Consider the following 21,067-nt stretch of genomic DNA (forward strand, 5'->3'; position numbering starts at 1 on the left):
TAAGTGCTGCTTACTATGACTTGAGTCATATTAATGCCTCAATGAGATTAGAGTTTTTTGTGAAAATGTCATTATATGAAACTAAATGTTTAACAACAAAACCATAGATAGACTCATAGGAAGCCCAGACCTTTCCTTTCCCATCCTTCATGAAACATTCGATGCCATGTGCGGACCCCATATCAATAACTGTTGTGATTGGCTGACAGGGTTTGAGGACATTATGTATTTGGGGGCTGCAGTCAGTGCAATGAGCAGAAGCACATCGGAAGTAGACGGCCCCAAAATGGAGAAGCGGAAGTAAGTATGAAACTTAAATGATGCAATTTTTTATATATGAATACTTTCATCTTTTGTATTTATGAATAGTGCAACTCTTCAGACAAGAAATCTTCTCCTCTCCTCTGCAGGGTGGACAGACTGCTCTGTCTGGATGGTGGAGGTATTAAAGGCCTGGTTTTGATCCAGATGTTGATCGCTCTGGAGAGAGAAGCCGGTCGGCCCACCAGAGAGCTCTTCGACTGGGTGGCTGGCACCAGCACTGGGGGCATCCTGGCCCTCGCTATAATCCACGGTGTGTGTCTCCGTCCCTTTTTGTTTTCATGTTTCTTTTTTAAATCTCTCAGCAGATGATAACGTTCCTTCTATTTGTAGGTAAGTCCATGGAGTACCTCCGCTGCCTTTACTTTAGGATGAAGGAGCAGGTGTTCAAGGGGTCACGACCTTACGAATCAGCACCACTGGAGGACTTCCTGAAGAAGGAGTTCGGAGAGAACACCAAGATGACAGATGTCCGATACCCCAGGTAACTATTCAGAGGAACTCGGAATAAAAACACTGAAAAACAAAAGATTACCAGCAAATAATAATTGAAATGTATTCATTCGATGAGATAAACCCCTGGAGTTGTACCAACTTGTTTCGAGGGGGTCCCACAAATGGTAAAATGCTCTAATGTAAGCCAGCTGATAGTGTGAGCCAGCACTATGCTACCACACATAAATCTGCAAATATACAACCCATTCTCTTCCGGATGATCCAGCCAAAGAGTTCCCAGAAAGTCGTCTGTCTTTCTTTCTTTGTAATTTGTGTTTTCCTGAGTCTCTGCTGTTGGCTGTGTGAGAAAAATGACTTAGTTCTTGGTACAGTGCCTTTGAGAATTTGAGCTAATTTTACCCTGGAGTGCTCGACTGCAGCGCTCCAAAAAAACTCAATGCCCTGGAAAAAAAGACTCGGCTGCCTAGAAATGTGTGCTCTGAAACCACTTAAACGTTTTTAAATAGTAGCCAGATGCTGAAACTGACAACAATTCGTGTCATTTGGTGTAAATGCTTGTTTTAAAGAGAGTGGCTGTGAGATCATCTGCCTACAGCTCACCTGTCTGCTCTCTAGCCCGTTTTCTCTTATTTGTTTTTGCACAGAGTGATGGTGACCAGTGTTCTGGCAGACAGACATCCAGGCGAGCTGCACATCTTCAGGAACTATGACCCCCCCTCAGTCCACAGAGATTCCCCATATGCAACCACTGCCACGTTCAAGCCCCTCACCATCCCACAAGGTACTTCAACAAATGGAAGCAGTTATGTATGTTGGTGTGCTCACTAGTAGTACATCGATATCACCACCGGATGGTGTCAAAGTAAGCAAACCCTACACTTGGTGGCTTTAAATTCTGGGATAGGGTAATTAAAACAGTAATAAGTGCACTCAGGATTTAAAAAGCCTGAAAAGGGAGGCACTGGATGCAAAAACCTACTTCTGATAATGCATGCTATGGTAATCCTGAATCCTGAAGTCCAGTGTTGCTGTGTTGTTTGAGCGTCAGCCATGTTGTTGTTGCAGGATGGGAGGATGAGGATGTGTTGGTAATAGGATACACAGAGGAGCCAGCCAGAAAGCGTAGGAAGGTGACAGATGAAGGTGTGTGAGTGAGAGACTACAAGCATTTGAAAGGAAACAGTTCACAGAACAACAGTATTTGGGTAACGCCACACAAATTCCTGTTTAAAGGAATAGTTTGACATTTTGAGTGAGAAGATTGATGTCAATTAGTGACCAATAGAGGTTGTTGAAGGTGGATCTTTTAACTCCTCAGACAGATCCAGCTGTTTCCCCATTGCTTCCAGGCTATATGCTAAGCTAATAAAGCTTCACACTTACCGTCCAGAAATGAGTCTAGTTAGTTAACTCTTGGCAAGAAAGTGAATGATCCCAAAATGTCCAACTTTTTCCTTTGAATTTGATTCCACACCAAATACCACCTTACTTTTAATAACACAGCAGTAATTCACTTGTTTCAGTCCTCTTGAGTTTAAAGTCTTAAAGCCTGCACCCAGAGTCAAAGTCTCTGAATAATTGCCTCATGCCTTTTTTAAAAAAAAATCTCTCTTTACACCAGAACAACTTGTGTGGCGAGCTGCCCGCTCCAGTGGCGCCGCCCCCTCATACTTTCGACCAATGGGACGCTTTCTGGATGGAGGGCTTCTGGCCAATAACCCGACGCTAGACGCCATGTCGGAAATCCATCAGTACAATAAATCTTTAAAAGCAGAGGTAGGCACACTGACACTAAATTCTATTTTTACTTCTCCCCTGGTATTCCATTAAGTTCACATTCAATTGCTGCCTTATGTGGATTTTTTAAAGCATTTTTAATTTATTATATTATCATTTAATTATCTGTCTCCTCCCTTTTTAACCCTCCTCCCTCTCAGGGCCACGGGAATGAAATCAAGAAGTTGGGTATAGTGGTCTCCCTTGGTACAGGTAAGCCACTTTATTAAAACATGGTGCATTTTGCATCGTATGCTTCTCGTGAACAAAACTCATAGTCACTTTGTGAATCTGGATCTTTTGTGTATCTAACATCCACAATCAGTGTCTTCCCTGCTGGTACATTTGTATTAATATGGAATTTGAATTGAAGTATAGTTGTTTTATTTGGGAGACAAATTGCTTGGCCAGTAGTGCTAAGACTCATTTGATATTGTATTTAATGCCTAGTTAACTGCAACATCCATAAGCTAGTATATGTCATGTGATGAATGCTGTTTATTCAAGGTGCCCTATACACAGGAAAGGTTACACAGCACTTTGTGAATAACTAACTGCCTCTGAGTAAAGTCTTCCTCTTTGTATGCTTACGTCTGTGCTGCTGTGCATCTCCAGGGAAACCTCCTCAGGTGGTGGTGAGCTCTGTGGATGTTTTCCGACCCTCCAACCCCCTGGAGCTGGCCAAGAGCTTTGTAGGAGCCAAGGAACTGGGCAAGATGCTGGTGGACTGCGTGAGTAGAGCTACAGAACCTGCTTCTGTGTGTTTGGGAGCACAACAAGTGTCTTTTTTTTGTGTCTTACTCTGAAATTCTCTCTCCCCCTCTCTGACTGGCCAGTGTACGGACTCTGATGGCTGTGCGGTGGACAGAGCAGGAGCCTGGTGTGAAATGATAGACACCATCTACCACAGGTCAGCTGACTATGAACCTGCTGCACTCTGGTTCTCATTTACTGCTACAGTATCTCTGCTGTCTGTGGTAACTCTAATTCAGCTCGCCCTCTTCTGACCTAACATTATCATCTCCATCTTCCGTTCATTTTTAATGGACAAGTGCTGCACAAATGGCTGTGAAAGACTTAACAAGCAAGTGCTGTGGCTGATATCAGTCACTGACAAGTGGCAGTTCAGTTTGTCTGACTCCTCACACAATCAGACCACCAGTTAAAAAAGTAAACTCTGAAATTCAGAAAACTTCCATAGAAAACTAAGCCTGAGGCACCTGTCACTCAAACCAATACACTACCTTAACATGCATATAAAGATCAGTTAGCTACTGAGAGCCTCACTTGACTACACCAGCTTTAAAGTCAACAGGAAGAGATCATGACATGCAGTCAAACAAGTTTTTAACCCTTAGCGGTCATATCAAGTCCAGTTGAATCAGTTTATGAATCCGCTTCTATTGAACTGAAAACACAATAAACAAAAACACATTGGCATTTATCTAATATTGCTTTATTATGTCTAAGTGCTTTGAACCTCTTTACAAATCCCTGCGTTGTCTTCTGTACAGATTGAGTCCCCAGCTGTCTCAGGAGGTGTTGCTGGATGAAGTCAGTGACGCGGTCCTGGTGGACATGCTGTGGGAAACCCAGATGTACCTGTACGAGAAGAGGGAAAACCTCCAGTCCCTGGCAAAGGTGCTCCTGGACAAATGAAAGCACAAGAAAGAGGCTGTGAGGACGGGACTCCGAGAGCTGAAGAGGTGGAGAACACGAGAGCGAATGAGCGTCCCTGCGAGTGAAGTCGACAAGACAAGAGCGACCGAGCGAGGCGCAGAGATTAGTGAGACGTGTCTGATTCAGGATTGTAATGTCTGTGTTGGCGTGCTCTTTCTTTCAAACTCCTTGAGACGATGCGACCACAGTGACTCTCGTGTTTCCGCTGACGTGTCGGCACACAGTAGCAGAACAACGGACTTAACGCAGCAAGTTATGTAGCATCATGCAACCTTCTCACTGACGCGGTCACTATCATGGTTCATTAAGTTTACTGTTTGTACATAAAACTGGTGAGGGAGACTGTGGAGATTTCCCTCGCTGATAAGTGAATACAGGGGAAATGTAGGAGGAAGTGTTATCAACCAAATCAAATCGAAAGTAACACACACTGAGGGCGCACTCACACTGTCCTTTCCGCACCGCGCCCCGGGCTTTAGGGTCCTTGTCCCCCCTTCAGGCCCGTTTGTACTCACACTACCTGGGCCTCGCGCAAATGCTTCTTGCCTGTCCCTAGTCATCACGTCGTAACACGTCACACGCATTGATTGACGATATCACGATGCGTCGCTTTGTTTACAAATCTTTCCATAGACCTCAGAGTTTTTGTGCGTCTTGTCGACTGTTTTTGAATATTTTCATCGACCAAATCTGCAGTAAACACTCCACCTCCGCATCACACCAACGTGAACCTTTCACCGCCATTGTCTTTGTTGTTAAATGTCCCCGCATGGTCCGTCCTTCTATTTTCTATGTCCCAACAGGCACACATGAATTATGTCAGAACCATCGCAGGCCTCGTGCTCGTACATGTGCAAACGCGCTCTACAAAAGCCCACCTCTCTCAGACGGGCCATGGACGGCCAGCTGGCCGCAGCTATGCGCGGAGCGATTGCACTCACACTGGTCAAACGCACTAGGCTTGACCCGAAAATGATGTTTTGGCCCGGTGCGGAAGGACAGTGTGAGTGCGCCCTGACTGTGACACTGTCAGCTGAGTGTCGTTCTCCCCCTCTAGTCAGTGTTGGGTAACAACTAGAGTTAACCAGAGCATGATTTCATTCAATTCTGATTGGTTGTGATAAAACTGTAACACTCCTCCTCATTCCTCATTCTCTTTTTTCCCCTCTGTAGCTACAAAGTCACTCTCTCTCTACAAAATCTGCAGTGTACTGTAGCAGTTTAGATGATGGTGATGATGAATCAACTCTGCCTTATGTGTATGCAACCCACATTTATACCTTTTCCTTTCTTTTCTCTGCAGCACATTCTCATGCCTTTACTGTATAACTTATTCATACCGTCTTTAAACAATATTTAACCTCACGTCCGTTGATAACTTGCTTGCACACGACCTCTCAGTCTGTGAAAGTGTCTTGAGCACACATGTAACATGCACTGTGACAACTGGACTTATAACTAGACTTGAATTTTCAACCTACTTGAAAGACTTGAAAGAAACAGGAGACCCACTGCTACTTGCACACTATGTTTTTTTGTATTTGGATTAATCACTGAAGTACATGTATGGTAATAAAATATATTAATATGGACTTGAGTTGTATTTATGGCGTGTCTTTGTTTTAGCAGTCACCATCTTGGTTAAATATGGCTTGTATTTCAATTGTAAAGTTGGGTCTGACTTCTTCCCCCTTATTTTGTTAATTATCATTAAACAGTTCAGAGCGCATGCATGACTGAGTCAACTTTATTTAAAGGTACAATCTGTAATTTAACTGCAAAAAGGTTCAGCCCACCACAGAAACTCAACCCAATTGGATCTTGCTGTAGCTCTGCTTTAGTGACAGGTAATTCAATGCCTTAAGGACTTATCTCATCTCATCTTCATCCGCTTATCCGGATTTACAATTATAAAACGTCACTTGTAGATTCTTAGAAGTGTGTAAATTAATTCTACTTGCACTTCGGCGGCTTTACCCAGTAAAAGCGACACAAAAAGACCGGAAACTGCGGCAGACCAGATCCGTCCGGACATGGATAACACCAGCGAACGGCGTCCGAAAGGTGACACATTCCGTATAATTACTTCAGGTTTTCTGCTTACAACAACACGGTAACTGTCGTAACGCAGGGTTTCACGAACATGATACAATTTAGCGAATATTGAAAACAAAAAACGGGAAAAATAAACCAACATCTCCGGTTTAAAGGCGACTATTAACTAACGCTAATGTGTGAAGCAGATGTGTTAACACAAACAAACCGTTATATTGTGTTACTTTTTCTTTATTAAACGTACATAAGCTAGCTTGCTGTAACGTCAGACATGTATGACAAGTATGTCACTTAATGGTTAACATAAAATAGCAACGCACGGTACTTAATTTCATTTTAGAGAAGTAGCTAACGTTAGCTTGCGTGATTGCTAGCATGACTTCACAAACGAACCGTGGACTGCTTCGGTTGCTTAGCAACACAAACGGATTTAGCTAGCAGGTATGCTACATTAAGCTAGCAAATAGAGGTGTTGGACATAAAAATAACTTGTACATCATGTAAATAAGCATAACTATAACACCAGACACAACCAGTTTTTGTCAAAAAGGTGTTTCTCTTCACTGCTTACTTCCAAAACATGACCTTGGCCTGTTTGATTGGTTTTGTCCTTTTAAAATTATCTTAAAATGTCCTTCATGTATATGTTTCAGTGGAGATGTACTTTACTAGTCTTGTAGGAATCAGGCAGGTATTGTGCCAGATGATTAAATTTGGTAACTTGACAAGGCAAGTTTATTTGTAGGCTATAGCACAATTCAACAAGTTCAGCATCCATGAGGAACTCGGAGTAGAGCCGCTGCTCCTTTGCGTTGAAAGGAGCCAGTTGAGGTGGTTCAGGATCATCTAGTAAGGATGAACCCTGGGCGCCTCCCTAGGGAGGTGTTCCAGGCACGTCCAGCTGGGAGGAGGCCTCGGGGAAGACCCAGGACCAGGTGGAGAGATTAGATCTCCACACTGGCCTGGGAACGCCTCAGGATCCCCCAGTTAGAGCTGGTTAATGTGGCCCGGGAAAGGGAAGTTTGGGGTCCCCTGCTTAAGCTGCTGCCCCAGACGACCCGACCCGGATAAGCGTTTAACAGAAATAGTAATATTAATATGTGTTGAAGAGTTGTTGCAAGAGCGGCTGTGGGTCAGTGGATTTGGGTGGGTCCTCCTCCAATTGCAAGATCGGCGGTTCGATCCCCAGCTCTAGTAGTCAGAAGACTAGAAAGACACCACATAAGTACAAGTTCATTTACCATTACCAAGTCCATTTGCTGCTTATTGAAAGGCTTTAGAATCAGCTCTTTGTGTTTGACAGTAAAAGTCTGCTCAACAAGACATAGTAATATGATTCAACAGACTGGACCATTGGTTAATGAGAGTAACTGAAGATCCTGGTTGCACTTCTTGAAACAGGCAGTGGGTGTCCATAAGATGCTGAATGTCTGCCTGCTCATTCACAGGAAGCTGGTGTAGAAAAGTTCATCAACAGACGCCCTGAGATGTAAATTCAACGCAGAGATGATGAACAGAAAAATCACAGGTATGTCGTCAATCTTTAAGTTCTTGTTTGCTGTGCTGCACAAATTCTAGGGATCCACTGTCTGGCTGTCGTGCCTGAAAGTAAAGAAAATAATTCTTTTGTGAACCGTGTGGGTTAAATATATAGCAAAGTGTTTTTTTTTTAAATATAAGCTGTTGTCTCAGTTGATGCAGTTTACAATCTGTAACCCAGTTCATCACCTCTTCAAGTTTCAGGGACATTATTGATGCATTTATGGCATAAGGAGCCCTGAATTTTGACCCTTGATCATCATCTTGACATGGAAATCAAACTTTAAACATCAGAGTTTAAAGAAAACCTTCATATCCCACAAGTTTTTATCAAAATAGCACCATTGGGTTCTAAGATATATAGACTATCCTGTTATCCATCCATCTTCAACTGCTTGTCCCTATTGGGGTCACGGGGGGCTGGACCCAATCCCAGCTGACATCGGGCGTGAGGCGGGGTACACCCTACACAGGACGCCAGTCTATCGCGGGGCACATAGAGACAAACAACCATTCACACCTACGGGCAATTTAGAGTCATCAATTAACCTCACACGTGCACGTCTTTGGACAGTGGGAGGAAACCGGAGAACCCGGAGAAAACACGCGCAGACACGGGGAGAACATGCAAACTCCACACAGAAGGGCCCAGGCCGGGATTTGAACCAGGAACCCTCTCGCTGTGAGGTGACAGTGCTTACCACCACATCACTGTGCCGCCCCCTATCCTGTTATAAACTATATAATTCTCACACCACATCCCTCAAACAAAGTATTAATCAGTTGTTATAGCAATATATAAACTTACTCAGGGGTCAAGTTGCGCTTCAAGTTGACAACAGCATAGGGGACGTGCTGTGGCTGGACTGTGGAGTAGAGAGGGTCTGTGTTGTTCTTAGAGAAGTGGACTGTGCTGTAGTGAAGATCATCCGGCTCTGTTGGTTGAGTTGAGATGTCCTCATACAGAGGGACAGGGTGTAGCTGATGAAGACGTTGTGTTATTTTACATTAAGCTTAAATGAAATCATCCTAAACAAAGCAGTGTGAAAAAGCATCCAACTAGAGCCCAACGGACCCAGGGTTAGCACAGCACATGAAGTACTATAGCTGGCTGAAGTAGCTCTAATGGATACCCTAGGAGAGTTAACCAATAAACTTGCTTTATATGTTAAATAAAAATCAAATATGCACAGAAAACCGATTTGTCTGGCAGATTTTAGAGACTTAGAAAGCCAGAGAGTGATTCTAATCAGTGGTGAACAACATATGTTTTACAAAAGACCAACTGATGCTAATATGGATTACAGTAGAACAAGATTCACACTGCACAATAAATATATAACCTTTTTTATGGGATATAGTGTTTCTGTGTTATCAGAATATTAGTGTTTAGTTAAGAAATAACCTTTAGAGTAAAACAGTAAACAAAGGTACAGTAGGGAGGGAGTTAAAGCTGCTGTTCTGTCTGAGATTAAATAATATTTCTGAAGAGAAGCAGGAAAGAAGATGTTCACGTTTTTTTTTAATGTTGCACAATTGTTTATATTATTGTCTTTACCTGCTCTATGGTGTCTGTGGTTTCAGTTCTAGGCGATTGGCTGGATGTCCTCTGTTTTCTGGTTGGTGAAATGAGTGATTATATGAATGAATAGGTGACGCCGGGTTAGTGTGTGAATACCATTGCTTTAAAACAGGACACCTTTGCTCACCTAATCCATAAAAAGACCGCGAGGGGTATTAAAACCAGCAGAGCAGCGCAGACTCCTACACCTGCTGCTGATTCCCAGTGTCCTGTTTTACTCCTGACGGTGAGAGTTTTTTTATTAGAGCTGATGTTGATGTGGGTGTCGACGGCACAGGAGTAGTTCCCTGCATGGCGTCTGCTGACTGGGTCCAGAACCAGGTGTTTGTTTCCGTTCTCTCTCAGGGTCAGAGGTCGACTGTTGAAGAACCAAATGAAGGTCGTGCTGTCAGTCAGAGGACAGCTGGTACTGCAGGTCAGAGTGACTCTCTGACCCTCTGTCACCACTGCAGAAGGAGAACACCTCACTCTCAGACCTGAAGGACGGTCAGAGCGGTCAGTAAATGCATCATCTAACAAGTCCTCATACATAAACATAGAAATAGGTTGTTTGTCATGGTCTTCTAAAACAACCCAAGACTCATATAAGTATGAAGTTGGGTCTGGTTAGGTTGATTAACTGAATCTATAGTACTTAGTTAAGGTTAGAGGAAGATCAGCTTCATGCTAAAAGTCTCAAAGTCACAGTTGCACATTCAACCTTAATAGAAAGCTGAATGTGGCTCTTCTAATTTAGACTTGGTAAACTTGTTTCTATTACTGATTGATTGCATTTATTGAAATGGCCAAATCCATTCTTCATACATAGCTTGGGAGTCAATACAAAAATAATACATTGAATCTGAAGAATTACCTGTGACGACCAAAGTCACTCCAGGTTTCCCTCTTTCATCTCTCTGCAGTCTGAATGTGTATTCTGCTGAGTCATCCTTCTTCAGGTTATTGATTCTCAGCATGTGGTGATTATTTATGTAGTCATCATGATACTTAGTTCTACTTGCATCCTTAATCGGCTCTTCAACTTCTCCCTTCCCACTTCTCTTTAATGTATACCATTTTACCCCTTTAAACTCTGGTTGGTGGTGGAAATAAGAATATTTACTGGAAATGTTCACTGAAGAACCTTCCAGAGCACAAATTCTCTTTCTGACATAATTCACAGTCCAGCAGTTCTTATCCTTAGCACCTGAAATATAAATGAAAGACCAGAGTCAGTTTCACTTGAAGTAAAGGAAGGTTACTTTAAAGTAAACATTCAAACTCCTTTGTGGTAGAAGATGTCAACTTTGTATAGACATGCTTGTTAGAAGGAAGGACCCGTGATTCTGAGTCAGACTTGTACAGCGTATACAGACTTTTCATCAGGACCTGTCATTTTGTGGAGGAGCCTAAATGAATCGCTGATATGCTCCCACTACATAAGCCTTCTAGATCACTAAGATCCTCTGAGGTTCGCAGAGTGAACTCAAATCAAGAGAAAGCATCTTTCAGTCATTATGCAACAAACAGCTGGAATCAACTTCCTTTCACCCACTCTGACCACTTTTACAACTAGACTGAACACTTTTACGTTCACCTTCAGCTTTCTGCTAAATCTTTGCACTTTTAACGTCCGCACTGTTTTTATTATTGTCTGTGTTTTTATTCTCTTTGTCTTCCTGTAATGCATTTGAATTCATGACATGTTGAAATGTGCTGTGAAGCACTTTGAGTCTGCCTTGTGTATGAAAAGTGCTCTACAAATAAAGTTGCCCTGCCTCAACAAGTAAGATTTAGCAGTATTAAAATCAGAATGAATCAACACGGCCACCCAACACAAATTCTCACGGCTGCTGTTAACCACTCTAAAGAAACTGCATTATACGGTTTTTCTTTCACTTTGTCCACATCCTGTGACATTTAAATATATTCAAATCATCATATTTCTCATTGCTATTTGCAGATCATTAACACAAATGTCCCGTCGCGTAAGTTATTATACCAGACCGTAAGTTGGTTCATACTCACAGACTTCATCAGAGCGCAGTTCATCGAGGCCTTTCACAGCACAGGAGTAGCTCTCAGTAGCAGAGGTGGGAACTGTAAACTGTGGTTTCTCGTACTCTCTAGCTAAATGTCTGCTCTTATACCATATAAAGGCAGTTAGAGGACAGCTGGTGTTACAGGTCAGTGTGACGTGGGATTCGTCTGCAGGACTCTTTTGAACGCGTACTTCTGTTGGGACAATACATTTTTCATCAGTAGCTACATTAAATGAATTAATGACATGAATGATTAAATGTAAATTCAAAGCTCAGTTAATCCAGAAAGAGAATGTAAAACTCTGGTTATTGTGCCTTTAATAAACTAAAAATCTGAGAAGAAAACAAAGCAAAGGTGACAATGTTAAGATAAATCTATTGTGAAATAGATCTCTTGGAAAATATACTTTTAAAGTGAATGTCAGTGTGGGGTGGGAGGTGTGTTTGTGTTAACCTGTGGGATATGTGATGGAGCAGGGCTCATCCCCTGATGGATGCTCATCAGAGGGACACATTTTCCCGTTGGCGTAGGTCACTTTAAAGCAGGTCGATGTGACAGAATCTGGACAAAAGGAATTCACTAAGTTTTAAAATCCTAATTCTTGAAAGTAGATATTTACAAATAGGTCTACATAATTTTACAGATTTCTAAAAAGGAGCTAATTGTTGTCACTCACCCACTGAGACTTCAGGGGCTCTGAGATCCTCGTAGCCTTTGATAGCACAGGAGTATCTGACTGCTTCCTCACTGCTGACCAGCTGTTGGTACCAGGGAGACCAGTCCTGATAGAGGAACTCTCTGTTCTTGTACCAGATGTAGGCTGCAGGGGGTTCAGTCAGAGGACAGCTGGTGCTACACATCAGTGTTACTGTCTGTCCCTCTGTGGCAGGAATCACCTTTACCTGCAGGTCTGAGGTGATCATGATGATGATGATGTGTAAAATAAGAATTCATATACTGATGTAGCTCTAAAAGTAACTGACAGCTACTGTACCTGCAACACGGAGCTGAATTACACTTTGCCTGCAGAGCTCTGGCTTGTCAGAAGTTTCTTTGCAGCAGTAAACATTTGCGTCACTCTCTCTGAGATCTTTGATTGTTAGAGGGAAGTTTCGCTCTGCAGACATGTTGTACCATACACGATTTCCATCTGCAGAGAGCTCCTGCGGGACATACTTGGGGCCGTCCATGTTTACAGTGTACCATGTCATGTTTGAAGTGGGATGTTGAGCTGAGCAGGGCAGGTCCACTGATGAACCTTTCAGAGCACAGATCTGGTTTGCTCCTCCCTGAACACCTTTAGCAGAAGATTTGATTAGCGAACATCTGGGCGGATTAACACCTTTTTTATATAACATTCTCTGTACTTATCAGTCAATGTTAATAGCATGATACTGTAAAGGATAACACTGATATACTGGAACACATCTAAAGAGCTCATAAATGCAGGATAAGTGAAAATCTTGATAGCTAACGTCCAAATTATCATTTTCCTTATACATCTATCTGCAGCTTCCTATACTTTGTCTACAAAGGAACACTGTGCAGTACAAATATTCTTCTACAGTTTACAGTTAATTGCTATTACATGAGAAATGATAAACAGTTATTCATACCTGAGATGTACAGGATAAAACCCATAAACACACATCCAGCTCCTGCTAACAACATGGCTGTTGTAGTCTTCAGTTGCTAATCAGAAAGTTGTTTGCGCAATTCAATGATCTTATTACACCAATCTTTATGAAAAGACGTTAAACAAATGGTCAAAATCAACAGCGGTCTTCTTACAGAGACAGAAAGGACTGTTTGTAAGTGTCTGCGGGTTTGACAGTCACACCGCATGCAGCACTCACACCAAGACGTCACTTCCTTCCTCATTATCATTTATAATAAAAAAGAGACTTCTAGTGAGGAATCTATTTAGTGACATCAAACTTTGTCTTTTATTAAATTAACTTAAGGGGGTCACCATTTTTCTCACTTTGTATTGTATCACGTATTATATAATGTTTCAGTTTCTACATCTATTTGCTTTTAATACAAAATGTAGTAGTGTTAAACTGCTTTATGGTTTCATTAAAAATTTGTCAGAGTTGTTAGACTGGCTGTGGATAAATATGAAGCTGTCTTTTGTTGAATTAAATTGAAAAAAACATCTATGAACAACAAGATGCAAATAAATATCTCATCTCATCTCATCTTCAGCCTCTTATCCGGGGTCGGGTCGCGGGGGCAGCAGGTTTAGCAGGGGACCCCAAACTTCCCTTTCCCGGGCCACATCAACCAGCTCTAACTGGGGGATCCTGAGGCGTTCCCAGGCCAGTGTGGAGATATAATCTCTCCACCTTCCCCTTTAAATGCCATTGCTCAATCTATTATAAACATAAAACTACTGTGGTGACCCAAACATGCAGTCAGTCTGTCCATTCAGCCCCTGAGAAGCAACTTAACCTGCCACAAAATTTTGTTGGTTGGGCAGTAACAGGATCAGTGAGGAACATAATCTGCAGCTTCCCACCTGTAGATCATGATCATAAAGCTTTCTTCAGGTGTTCTGGTATGTTTTGCGCTGCACTGGCTCTAAGCTCTTCAGCTGCTTTTCTACTTGAGTCCTTGGCACAACTTCACCTGCTTCCCAGGTGAGAGAAAAAAGTCTCGAGAGTCTCCAGCGACTTCTGTAGTGTAAAGATCAACTTTATTGTGGGACCAACACGTTTCGCCAATGGTGTCAACTCACATCCGTCATAAGAAACGCCTCTTACCTCTGCCAGTGTAGGTGAAACCACTTGACAGCATACCAAAATACTTCATGTATTAGTACCCCAGTGGCTGATATGGATGTGTTCTTTGTAATATATGTTGTGTGTTGAAAAGCACTGGTCTCACAATAAAGTTGCTGGTTGTTGGAGCCAGATGTAGTTTTGTGTTTATTTTATTTTTATCCTTATTTTAAACACAAGATTATAAGTGTACACATGCAATTATTAATTTGAACACAGGGTGGAACATTGAGATAGAAAGCACATATACAGTAGGACTGTTGCTTTGTTGTACAGCTTTTTAGCACTTGCAATGTTCTAACTAGCTAATTTGAGGCCTTACGGCGTCTTCAGAAGGACTCGGCCTGCTTTTCTGGCAGATGTTTCACAGTATTAAGCTTTTTTTGGGAGGCTCAGTACTTCAGAGGAACTCCATATCAGCATGGAGTGAAGTGAAATGGTGGCGGCAAGGCCTTGAAATGTGAAAGGTCCTGTTGTTAGGTCATGTTGACAGCATTAGCGGCACGCTCCTGTTCTTTGCGCTAATGGGGTTTGATGGTGGAGTAGAGAGGATCTGCCGGGGTCTTGGAGAAGTGGACCCTGCTGTAGTGAAGTTCTTTCTGCTCCTCTGGTCGAGCTGAGATGTTTTCATACACAGGTCCAAGGTTAAGCTGATGAGGACACAAGACAAATAATATTAGCTTACATCATATGACACTAAATGCATCTAAATAGTATTAGTTAATAAAATAGAGAACAAGTAATCTTCATCATATCAACAATGAATCCATTTTTGTCTCCTTTTTATAGCCTGGGAACCAGATGAACCTGCTTAGCTCATGTTTCGTTTGCACAGGCCCACGTGGACCCTTCGCATTTAGTTAGATTCCCAGCTACTTGAGATCTGATTGACCAGTCTGTTTATCAAATGTGGGGCGCAGGTTTAAGACGGGGACTGACAGAGGAGCATCACGACTGAATGTTATACCGAATGTAGTTGCCGAACCTAACGAGCATTCTCTATCCAGTGCAAATTACCAGGCTCACAAGACTGATCCAGCTTTATAGGCAGCGGTGATCAAATACAGATCAAGGCCCTGTAAATGTAACGCCCATTTCTCACCTAGAATGTTTTTTACGAAACACAGTTTGGCGTACTGCTGCCGTTTTTGTTCCTGCTTCAAAAAGGACCAATAGCTGCCCCAACTTAAAGTGTCACTACGGTGTTTTGCTGTGTGATTGGTTGTTGGCCTATCTAATTGCATCCAGAAGCATTTTGGTCTGCACCAGTGATAACACCCCTTGGAAATGGAAGATTAATTGAGAGGTTTCAGATGATTACACATTTGCAAATTAGTCTGGTGATGACGGGCAATAGTTTTAATCAAGACTTTGTTGACATGTCTGATCTTTACCTGCTCTGTGTTGCTCGTTGCTTCAGTTTTAGGAGATTGCGCTGAAGTCCTCTTCTTTCTGGTTTGTGAAATGAATGAATGTATGAACATGAACAAGTCATTTCATATTGGAAACTGAACGTCATTGATCTGTTATAAAGCCCAGTGTTACTCACCGAAACACACAGGACACAACAACGAGAACGATAACCAGGAGAACAGCGCAGACTCCTGCTGCTGCTGCTGCTGCTGCTGCTGCTGCTGCTGCTGGTGGTGGTGGTGGTGGTGGTGTTTGTTTCCCTTCAATGCTTTGGACAGTCAGAGTTTTTTCACCAGATCTAATGCCAGTTTGAACATCACAGGAGTAGTTTCCTGCATGTTGACTGGTGACTTGGTGTAGTACCATGGTTTTCTTTTGCTTCTTTGTTAAGGTCAGAGGTTGGCCGTTCAAGTACCAGGTGTAGGTCGTGTTGTCAGGCAGGGGACAGCTGGTTATGCAGCTCAGAGTGACTTCCTGGCCCTCTGTCACCACTGCAGGATGCACTCTCGCTTTCACGCCTGAAAGATGATTTAATGTTTCAGCATGAGAGGTACATTTATGCAAATCTGACGGTCAATCATAGACAGCAAAAGCTACATCGTTGAGGCAAAGATCCCCTCTAAAGTTAGAAGAAAATGCTGATTGTCAACCCAGGCCAACGCAGATCTCTGGTGCTGAAGTCACACGCATGCCATTCAAATAGAATTAGACCTTTTGAAATGATTTAACATTTCCCTAATTCTGCTCCACTATTGCCGTTGTGAGAGAAGATTCAATGAGAAAGGAAACGTCAGTCTCTGTTCTCTCTTTGAGACAAACCTCACAATGACACTGGTACCATCTGCATTGTATTTATTCTAAAGAATTACCTGTGACAACCAATGTCACTCCAGGAAAGTCAGACTTTTTCCATCCTCCACGATGTCGTTGGAGTCTGAATGTGTATTCTGCCGAGTCATTCTTCTTCAGGTTATTGATTGTCAGGATGTGCCGATTCTTCATGTCATAATATTTCACCTTGACTTTAGCCTCAATGAGCTCTTCAGGTTCTTTGTTACCACTTCTCCTATACCATGATTTGGACGTGGGAGGCCCTTCAGATTTAGGATATGAATATTTACTTGAAATATTCACTGAGGAGCCTCTCAGAGCACAGATTCTCCTGCTGACATAGTTTACACTCCAGCAGTTCTCACTCTCAGTACCTGAAAGATAGATAAAAGGAGAAACGTTGGCTTGAATATTATAACTTTATTGACTGTGTTGAATTAACAACAACAAGTCTGTCTCACTCCCAGTTTGACTTATGGATTACTTTTAATTAAATTGCCATTCAGTTTGTAAAATGAAGAACAAAAAAACTATCAATGTATATATTTTTACCCACAACTTTTGAGGCATCACAAAAGGAAAGTGATTTGTGTTTTTCCTGTTTTCACCTTCGCATAGGCTATTTTTTTGGATGCACAGTAATTTATGAACTGCTCCCCAATGTCTCTTTTCCTTTTTTGTGTTGTCTTACTTAAAAACACACCTGCATATTCATTGTTATATCTTTAAATACTGTTGTGAATAAGAATATTTTTTAAAAAAGGAAGAAAAAACCCCAACTGCTCCTCAAATGCACATATGTGCATTCAGAGTCAGAGGAAATTTTTTTAAGGCCATGAAAGTTACATTTTCTTTGTGTTCTGCAATGTTCAGCTAGATTTGTCCAATTTCTAGTTTTATGAGGAGACAATGCCATTTTCCCTGACTGACGCCGCTGACTGAATTGCTTTCAGTCTACAGAGACATCTAGTGGCCTTAATTCATCAGCACAAATCCACATTATCCATTTTTGATACCCACAAAACAGAGATCATTCATTCATTCATTCGTCTTCAACCGCTTGTCCCTATCGGGGTCGCAGGGGGGCTGGAGCCGATCCCAGCTGACATTGGGTGAGAGGCGGGGTCCACCCTGGACAGGACGCCAGTCTATCACAGGACACATAGAGACAAACAGAGACAGACAACCATTCACACCTACGGGCAATTTTAGAGTCATCAATGAACCGAACACCTGCACGTCTTTGGACTGTGGGAGGAAACCGGAGAACCCGGAGAAAACCCACACAGACACGGGGAGAACATGCAAACTCCACACAGAAGGGCCCCAGCCGGGATTTGAATCAGGAATCCTCTTGCTGTGATTCGACAGTACTAACTACCAAACCACCGTGCCGCCAAAGCAGAGATATGTTATGACACACAACTCAGACCATGGCTACTGCATTAAACAGAGCATTAAAAGTGTTTGGTGATTGTATCCACCACTGTGGTGCCGTAACGTTATTCAGAACGTTATGTTTCTGATTGCCTTTTCATGTATTTAGATTTCTGACACCGATGAACCATTTGATGAGTTAGAAAAGACCACACAGTACGCAGAAGTAGTAGTAATAAGGTCACACTCACAGGCTTCAGCAGACAGCAGATCCTCAAGGCTCTTTACAGCACAGGAGACGCTTTCATAGAAGGAGCTGGAAACTGTAATATGTTGACTCTCAAAGTCCAATAATTGCCTGTTCTGGTACCACCTATAGGCAGGCGTAGGTGTAATAGGAGAGCTGGTGGTACAGGTCAGCGACGTAGATGTCCTTTTAACATTTACTTCTGTGGGAAGATGACACATATTTTCAATGAATGTGTGCCATGTTAAATACGATAGTTTCATAATTGCATACAAGTGTTAAATATAAACTCAAAGTGTGATTTGTACAGAAGAACAGAATGTGTAGTTCAATACGTAAAAAGGAGAAAACAAATCACAAAGATAAAACCTCTGGGATATGAGATGGGGCAAGGTGTCTGCTTATTAGAGCACATGCTTCCTTTAGCATAGGTCACATTAAAGAAGGTCGATGTGACAGAATCTGAGGAGGAAAAAGAGATTTTTAGTGTCTTTTAAGACCCTCGATTATTGAGTGTAATATGTCAAACAGCAGGTTGCGTAACATGGTAAGGAGCTAATTGTTGTCACTCACCCACTGAGACTTCAGGGGCTCTGAGATCCTCGTAGCCTTTGATAGCACAGGAGTACCTGACTGCTTCCTCACTGCTGACCAGCTGTTGGTACCAGGGAGACCAGTCCTGATAGAGGAACTCTCTGTTCTTGTACCAGATGTAGGCTGCAGGGGGTTCAGTCAGAGGACAGCTGGTGCTACACATCAGTGTTACTGTCTGTCCCTCTGTGGCAGGAATCACCTTTACCTGCAGGTCTGAGGTGATGAGGTATAAAATAAGAACTAATGTACTGATTACAAAAAGTGATGGGTTAACTGAAAAAATTCTAAAAAACAGAGAATTGAGGTAAATCGGATCTTGTCATTGCACTGTGTAATCTTGTAATCCTACTTTCTCTTCTGTAATCGTATTTATATGTGTTTTGTGTGTAACCATCCTGCTTTTGTGCCGCCGTCTTTGCCAGGTCACTCTTGGAAAAGAGGTTTTTAATCATAATTAGATTTTTACCTGGTTAAATAAAGGATATTGAACTTTCTAAGACACAACAAGATGGCTGGAGTTGCAAAAAAATAGTGGAAAGGCCACACAATATATGTAAATATAAGTGGCAATAATAAAAGTGTCACGTGGGGTAACGGGGAATACACGGAGGATTGGACCCAAATGCAGACACGGAACTCAGGAGACGGTATTAAAGAAAATTTAATAAACTTACTTTACAAAAAAGTGCACTAAGAACAAAGGAAAAACAAGAAGAGAACTGATACAAACTGGACACGGGGAATGGGCACAAGAGGAAAGGTATGCAGGGAGACATCTGGGTATGTAGAGTAATGATCAGGCACCGAATGAGGCTCAGGACCGGCTTACAAAACCAGAGACTGAAAAAGGAGAGAAGGACTGTCCTGATTTAATCACGACAAAAAGAGGGAAGATGGCATCTCATCTCATCTTCATCCGCTTATCCGGGGTCGGGTCTCGGGGGCAGCAGCTTTAGCAGGGGACCCCAAACTTCCCTTTCCCGGGCCACATTAACCAGCTCTAACTGGGGGATCCTGAGGTGTTCCCAGGCCAGTGTGGAGATCTAATCTCTCCACCTGGTCCTGGGTCTTCCCCGAGGCCTCCTCCCAGCTGGACGTGCCTGGAACACCTCCATGATATTATTGAAAGTATTATTGAAAAGCATTGTACCTGAAACATCGAGCTGGATTTCACTCTTCCTGCAGAGTTCGGGGTCGTCCTCAGTTCCTCTGCAGCAGTAAAGTTTTGCATCACTCTCTCTCAGATCATTGATCGTTAGAGTTGGCCGACTTTCTACAGACTTGCTGTACAGTACTTGATTTCCAAATGCGTAGATCTCACTCTGAATATACTGGGAGCCATTCCAGTCTTCAGTGTACCATTTCACGCTTAAGTTGGGATGTTGAGCTGAGCACGGCAGATCCACTGATGCACCTTTTAAGGCACAGATGTCTTTTCCACCCTGAACCCCTTTAACATAAGATGTCATTGGCAAACATCAGGACAGATTGATACCATTTAAAGAGCTGATTGTAACAGGTCAATATCTTGAGCCAAAGTTGTTTAGTTAAGTGAGCAATTCGGCTCATCCCCTTCAGTACAACATGTTATATATAGTTTTCAGTTGAGTGGGAAAGAAAAAAGCATTCATACCTGAGATGTACAGGATGAAACCCATAAACACACGTCCAGCGTCTGCCAACAACATGTGGCTGTCGTAGTCTTCAGCTTCTAATCAGAAAACGAAAACGCATCCCAAATGCAACAAAGTGGTTACAACCAACAGCAGTTTACTTACAACCCAAAGGCCAGAGAGGACCGCTGGTTAATGGGAGGTGGGTTGATACATCATCAAAGCGTCAAAGCTCCACATCCTGCCAGATAAAGTGGCTATTCTTATTTTTGAGTAAACGGAAACTGCAAGTGAAGAATCCATAGGTTTCATATGATTTCTTTTAATTACATGATATCATCTCTTTGCTCTTTTTTTTAAAATTCCCACCTAATGTATTAGCTTTTGATGCAACATTAAAACGTAAATCGCATTATCTATTGACCAGAAAGTTGTCAGAGTGAGAGCTGCAGGAAGTGAGATCGGAAGATACATGGTTGGTTTGAGGTTTTAAAAGAAACTGTGAAGAGAAAAATCTGCAGAACTACTGATAGCTATTTTAATATGCTGCAGTTTGTATGACCATCGAGCCACCAGCCTGCTACTGTTTTGACGTGACAGTTCAGTATCACCCATTAGCACGCTTGACTACTTCCAACCACATTGACGTGGGACGGACCGCAGAAGGTGACTGGTGGTTCTCATCCTGCTCTGTGTGAAACGACCAGATTAAGTGTGTGAACCAGAGACCAAGTTGATGTTTTGCATGTATCTCTCTGCAAATATGTCACACTTTATT

The 21,067-nt window shown here is 42.4% G+C and overlaps 1 protein-coding gene and 1 long non-coding RNA gene across 3 annotated transcripts in view; one reads left to right on the forward strand and one right to left on the reverse strand.

Annotated features, from left to right (window-relative positions):
- pla2g6 (phospholipase A2, group VI (cytosolic, calcium-independent)) overlaps positions 1-21,067 on the forward strand; it is a 219,148-nt gene that overhangs the window by 9,511 nt on the left and 188,570 nt on the right. For both annotated transcript variants that reach the window (XM_083930569.1, XM_083930570.1), the window contains 9 exons: positions 210-300; positions 411-574; positions 655-805; positions 1,422-1,558; positions 2,399-2,553; positions 2,715-2,766; positions 3,169-3,284; positions 3,390-3,463; positions 4,068-4,987. In XM_083930569.1, coding sequence (XP_083786695.1) covers positions 210-300; positions 411-574; positions 655-805; positions 1,422-1,558; positions 2,399-2,553; positions 2,715-2,766; positions 3,169-3,284; positions 3,390-3,463; positions 4,068-4,212 — 1,085 coding nt within the window. In that variant the 3' untranslated portion in view covers positions 4,213-4,987. The remainder of the gene's footprint in view (positions 1-209; positions 301-410; positions 575-654; positions 806-1,421; positions 1,559-2,398; positions 2,554-2,714; positions 2,767-3,168; positions 3,285-3,389; positions 3,464-4,067; positions 4,988-21,067) is intronic.
- LOC310964671 lies at positions 11,497-12,232 on the reverse strand. Its single transcript, XR_014593758.1, has 3 exons — positions 12,108-12,232; positions 11,885-11,992; positions 11,497-11,623 (listed from the first exon to the last, which is right to left on the reverse strand). It is a non-coding gene; the product is annotated as an uncharacterized lncRNA (long non-coding RNA).

The sequence above is a fragment of the Echiichthys vipera genome, assembly GCF_963691815.1.
Source record: "Echiichthys vipera genome assembly, chromosome: 2".
NCBI classification, from domain to species: Eukaryota; Metazoa; Chordata; class Actinopteri; order Perciformes; family Trachinidae; genus Echiichthys; species Echiichthys vipera.